Source organism: Symphalangus syndactylus, chromosome 24, assembly GCF_028878055.3.
Source record: "Symphalangus syndactylus isolate Jambi chromosome 24, NHGRI_mSymSyn1-v2.1_pri, whole genome shotgun sequence".
Taxonomy (NCBI): domain Eukaryota; kingdom Metazoa; phylum Chordata; class Mammalia; order Primates; family Hylobatidae; genus Symphalangus; species Symphalangus syndactylus.
This window is the reverse complement of record NC_072446.2, coordinates 37,413,567-37,419,566: the sequence shown is the minus strand read 5'-3', so window position 1 is coordinate 37,419,566 and position 6,000 is coordinate 37,413,567. Positions and strand designations below refer to the sequence as shown.

At 52.0% G+C, this 6,000-nt stretch overlaps 1 protein-coding gene across 5 annotated transcripts in view; it reads left to right on the top strand.

Moving 5' to 3' along the window:
• Positions 1–39: 39 nt before the first annotated feature.
• Positions 40–6,000, top strand: part of PROCR (protein C receptor) — a 45,479-nt gene continuing 39,518 nt past the window's right edge. For 4 of the 5 annotated variants that reach the window (XR_010119414.1, XR_010119413.1, XR_008654654.2 and 1 more), the window contains exons 1-3: positions 90–302; positions 3,054–3,305; positions 4,499–4,777. Coding sequence is in view for 2 of the 5 variants with exons in the window: in XM_063633809.1 (XP_063489879.1) it covers positions 233–302; positions 3,054–3,305; positions 4,499–4,777 (601 nt within the window). In the remaining 3 variants the exon portion in view is untranslated. Of the gene's footprint in view, positions 303–3,053; positions 3,306–4,498; positions 4,778–5,028; positions 5,690–6,000 lie in introns of those variants that run through there. The other variant, XM_055266685.2, reaches the window with a different exon arrangement.

Here is a 6,000-nt window from a genome sequence, read left to right as displayed (position 1 = left end):
GGGGCAGAGGGAGGGCAGGAGGGAGGCCGGCCCCCTAGTAGGAAATGAGACACAGTAGGAATAACACTTTATAAGCCTCTTCCTCCTCCCATCTCCTGGCCTCCTTCCATCCTCCTCTGCCCAGACTCCGCCCCTCCCAGACGGTCCTCACTTCTCTTTTCCCTAGACTGCTGCCAGCGGAACGCACAGCCGGCCCGAGCTAGGAACCCAGGTCCAGAGCCTCAACTTCAGGATGTTGACAACATTGCTGCCGATACTGCTGCTGTCTGGCTGGGCCTTTTGTAGCCAAGACGCCTCAGATGGTGAGTCGGGGGCACATCTCCTGCCTCAGGATGGTTCTGGAGAATCTCAGTCTATCTGGGTATGTGGCAACACCACAGGAGAGCTTATCTCACAGCATCTGTGTCTGCAGCTGGCTAGATCTCTCTACAGGGCAGGCAGAGTCTTGGGGACCGGTTCATGTCCCAAAGCCAAGGTGAGTTAGTATATTTAAGCCCCTGAAAAGGGGGAGATGAAAGAGGCTAGGGGAAACAGGATGACTGGAAACATGAGAAAGAAACCAGCAGAGAGGGTAGGAGAATCAGCCCCAGGGAGAGGGGAGAAAGGGGAACTGAGGGTGATGGTAGATAGGGGTACATCTAGGGGAGACGGGAAGAGGCTCAGAAGAGAAGAGAAATGGAGGGAATGGGAAGACACTGGGAAAACTGATGGGAGAACTGGGGGAAGACTGAGGCAGAGAGAGGTGAGGGGAGGCTAGGGAAAATGGAAGAAGACTGTGTGCAGCTGGTGGAACTGGGGAGAAAGAGATGCTGTGCCTAATAGAACTTAATGGGCGATCAGGCTGCTGAAGTGGCCCTGTTTAAGCAGAAAAGGGAGTTATTACGCTCCCCTATAATTGCACAGGGGCCTCCTTTCCCCTCTCTCACAATCCCCATAGCTTCAGTCTCCCCCTCAGAGAAGCAGCAAATAATAACCAGTATTCAATGAGTGCTCACTATGGTTAACACATGTATTGACCCATTTAACTTGCACAAACCCTGAAAGGTGGGTAATATTATTACTATCTCCATTTTATAAGGAGGAAACTGGGTCACAGAGTAGTTAAGGACCATGTCTAGGGTTATCCATAAATATACTTATTCACATCTGCAGATACAAAGCACAACTTCTCAAATGCAAACACAGACAGGACCCACTCACACACACAGATTTACAACCCTGGACTCATCCAAATGTGCTCTGGGCATCAACTCTGTGCCAGCCTCTTTTCTGGGTGTAGGAAGCAGAGATTACCAAGCATAGTTCCATAGCCTAGAGGAGTCCAGTGTGGCCTGTGTGTGTTTGGAGACAGTCAGGTAGAATCCCGTGAGATATACACTAATATATGGTGGTCTGGGATCACTGAAACAGACCCACTGTGTCTCGTGGGGCATCAGAAAAAATTTTCCAAGAAGAGGGCAACTGAGCTGGGTCTTTTTTTTTCTTTTTTCTTTTTTTTTGAGATGGAGTCTTGTGCTGTCACCCAGGCTGGAATGCAGTGGCACAATCTCAGCTAACTGCAACCTCCAACTCCCAGGTTCAGGCGATTCTCCTACCTCAGCCTCCTGAGTAGCTGGGACTACAGGCATGTACCACCACACCTGGCTAATATTTGTACTTTTAGTACAGATGGGGTTTCGCCATGTTGGCCAGGCTGGTCTTGAATCCCTGACCTCAAGTGATCCGGCCGCCTTGGCCTCTCGAAGTGCTGGGATTATAGGCATGAGCCACCGCGCCCAGTCTCTGAGCTGGGTCTTAAATCATGAATAAACTTTGCCAGGCAGAAAAAGGGAGGCAGAGCAATCCTGACATGCTATTCATGTGTCAGCCAAAGGCAACATGAAGAACCCCAACTAGTTTGATATATAAGCAGCAGGAAGCAGCCAGAAAAGGCAGCAGGGGCCAGGTCTCTAGCAGCCTTGAATGCCAGGCTAAAGACTCTGGACTTGATCCTGTTGGGAGGCAGTGTAGCAGAATGGCTGAGTGCTGGACTTGACTGCCTATGTGCAAACCTTGGCTCTGCTACACTATCTCTGTCTCAGTTTCCCATGTAGACTGGGGTTAATAATAGTAGCTACTACATTAAGCCACTGGGGAAAGGCACAAAGATAATAATGTATGTAAAGCCCATTGCCCAGGTTATAATAAGCACTTAATCGACATTGGCTATGATTATTTTTGATTAATGAAGGGGAGGGGGTTATGGCACTGGAAGATTTTAAGTAGGAAAAGGACATGATCTCATCCCTGGGTCAGGTGGAGGTCGGAATAGAGAACGGGGAGATGAAGTAGAAAGTTACTACCCCAGTCCAGATGAGAGGAATGAATCCTGAATCAGGACAGTGGAAGAGGAGATGGAGAACAGGCGATGGAATTGGGATTTTATTCAGGTCAGGATTTGTTAACCATTTGTTCGGTAGGTTTTTTTTTTTTTTTTTTTGAGACGGAGTCTCGCTCTCTCACCCAGGCTGGAGTGCAGTGGCGCGATCTCGGCTCACTGCAAGCTCCGCCTCCCGGGTTCACGCCATTCTCCTGCCTCAGCCTCTCCGAGTAGCTGGGACTACAGGCGCCCGCCACCACGCCCGGCTAATTTTTTGTATTTTTATTAGAGACGGGGTTTCACCGTGGTCTCGATCTCCTGACCTCGTGATCCACCCGCCTCAGCCTCCCAAAGTGCTGGGATTACAAGCGTGAGCCACCGCGCCCGGCCTGTTCAGTAGGTTAACAGGAAACGGGGGGAGGGAGAGCCGAGGGTGAAAAAGGAGGCAGAAAGGAGTGTCTCTTCCACTGCAGGCCTCAGTTTCCTCATCTGTAAAATGGAGATAATAATCCCTGTCCTGTCCTCCTGGCAGAGTTACTGTGAGCGTCAAATGGGAGAAGCGGTGGGAGGGCACATTATAGTTTATGAAGGGTCGAGAAGGCGGGCGGCTAGCCTCGAGGTAGGGGGTTATTATCTTCCGCTGCCCGCCGCCCCCTCCCACGCCGGCCCAGGCTGACGCTGACTCTGCCCGCAGGCCTCCAAAGCCTTCACATGCTCCAGATCTCATACTTCCGCGACCCCTATCACGTGTGGTACCAGGGCAACGCGTCGCTGGGGGGACACCTAACGCACGTGCTGGAAGGCCCAAGCACCAACACCACGATCATCCAGCTGCAGCCCTTGCAGGAGCCCGAGAGCTGGGCGCGCACGCAGAGTGGCCTGCAGTCCTACCTGCTCCAGTTCCACAGCCTCGTGCGCCTGGTGCACCAGGAGCGGACCTTGGCCTGTGAGTAGGCGCGCAGCGGGGGCGGGGTCTGGGCGGGGCTAGTGGGGGCGGGGCCTGGCGGGTGGAGGCGGGCTGGGGCTTGCAGGGACCCGGCAGCCACTGGAGCTCGGTGGCGCCTGGGCCTTTGAAGATTGCTGGGTGGGGGCTGGAGAGAGGCAGTTGTCCCCGCTAAGAAAGCCCCGACTCAGGCGGTCGTCCTGCTGGCATAACCTCTTGGGGTAGATCCTGTTGGAAGGCCCTGACACCGTGACGTCGAAGGTCCCCAGAAAACTCCTCATCCCTCGCCTCACAGTCCTCCAACTCCTTTTCTTCATAGATCTCCGTCCTTCCCTTCCCACACCCCCCAGCACTTCACCCTCCACCCTCCAGCCACCTCTCCTCATACAAGCTGATGACTTAGCTCTTAGCTCCACTCATGACCCCAACTCTTCCCCCAAAGACCCCAAGTTCTTCTCTCAAAGCCCCACTCCTTCCCCGTCACAACCCTAACTCCTTCTCCTCAAAGACCCCAGTTTCTTTTCTCAAAGCCCCACTCCGTCCCCGTTCCCCCCGCATCATGGCCTTTAACTCCTTTCTCTCCTAGTCCCCCACCCCACCCACCATTTTTTTTTTTTTTTTTTTTTTTTTTGAGGTGAAGTCTTGCTCTGTCGTCCAGGTTGGAATGCAGTGGCGCGATCTTGGCTCACTGCAACTTCTGCCTCCCAGGTTCAAGCGATTCTCCTGCCTCAGCCTCCCAAGTAGCTGGTATTACAGGCACTCGCCACCACGCCCTGCTAATTTTTTGTATTTTTAGTAGAGACAGGGTTTTGCCATGTTGGCCAGGCTGGTCTCGAACTCCTGACCTCAGGCGATCTACCGCCATAGCCTCCCAAAGTGCTGGGATTACAGGCGTAAGCTACCGCCCCTGCCCCAGCCTCACCCCCTGTTTTTTTTTTCTATCACCAGTTGAACAAGGCCTGACAATTCCCTTTTTTCATCATAGTCCCTGGCCCCTTCTTTCTTAGCCTCTAACAGTCTAACCCCAAACCCCTCCTCACAGCCCCAGGCCCTTCTCCCCATAGTTCCCTGACCTAGACTCCCTCCTCCTCACAGCACTGACTCTTGCCTTCCCATGTTCTTTTCCCTTGCTGGGCCTCGCCCCACACCTGGCACCCTCTCTGCACAGTCCCCTGACCCTGACTCTCTATCCACAGTTCCTCTGACCATCCGCTGCTTCCTGGGCTGTAAGCTGCCTCCCGAGGGCTCTAGAGCCCATGTCTTCTTCGAAGTGGCTGTGAATGGGAGCTCCTTTGTGAGTTTCCGGCCGGAGAGAGCCTTGTGGCAGGCAGACACCCAGGTCACCTCCGGAGTGGTCACCTTCGTTCTGCAGCAGCTCAATGCCTACAACCGCACTCGGTATGAACTGCGGGAATTCCTGGAGGACACCTGTGTGCAGTATGTGCAGAAACATATTTCCGCAGAAAACACGAAAGGTATGATGGGACGGGGCCCAGGCCTGCAAGCTGGGGAGAGGGCGGGTTCCAGACAAATGGATGGATCTGAAGGATGGATGCCTAGAGCAACAAGAGGCCCATAGCTGGGGGTTTGGGACAGAACACACGCAGCTTCAGTCAGTTGGTAAACGGGTCCCTTTCCTCTGGGGCAGAAACGCTTTGGGGTTTGACTCAAATCATGCACTCCTTGGGGGCCTGTTCTTCGGGCTAACTCTCTGCATGTTCTGCAGGGAGCCAAACAAGCCGCTCCTACACTTCGCTGGTCCTGGGCGTCCTGGTGGGCAGTTTCATCATTGCTGGTGTGGCTGTAGGCATCTTCCTGTGCACAGGTGGACGGCGATGTTAATTACTCTCCAGCCCCCTCAGAAAGGGCTGGATTGATGGAGGCTGGCAAGGGAAAGTTTCAGCTCACTGTGAAGCCAGACTCCCCAACTGAAACACCAGAAGGTTTGGAGTGAGAGCTCCTTTCTTCTCCCACATCTGCCCACTGAAGATTTGAGGGAGGGGAGATGGAGAGGAGAGGTGGACAAAGTACTTGGTTTGCTAAGAACCTAAGAACATGTATGCTTTGCTGAATTAGTCTGATAAGTGAATGTTTATCTATCTTTGTGGAAAACAGATAATGGAGTTGGGGCAGGGAGCCTATGGCCCATCCTCCAAAGACAGGCAGAATCACCTGAGGCGTTCAAAAGATATAACCAAATAAACAAGTCATCCACAATCAAAATACAACATTCAGTGCTTCCAGATGTGTCAGACTTGGGATGGGACACTGGTATAATAGGGTAGAAAGAAGTAACATGAAGAAGTGGTGGAAATGTAAAATCAAAGTCATATGGCAGTGATCAATTATTAATCAATTAATAACATTAATAAATTTCTTACATTGAAGGCATTGTTATCTCCTCCACTTTGCAAAATTTCTGGAAAAGTAACCTATACCTATTTCTTCTGCTTCCTTATTTCTCACTCATTCCTTTTTTTTTTTTTTTTTTTTTTTTTTTTTTTTTTTTGAGACACAGTCTTGCTCTGTTGCCCAGGCTGGAGTGCAATGGCGTGATCTCAGCTCACTGCAACCTCTGCCTCCCAGATTCAAGCAATTCTCCTGCCTCAGCCTCCCAAGCAGCTGGGATTACAGACGCACGCCACCACACCCAGCTAATTTTTGTATTTTTAGTAGAGATGGGGTTTCACCATGTTGG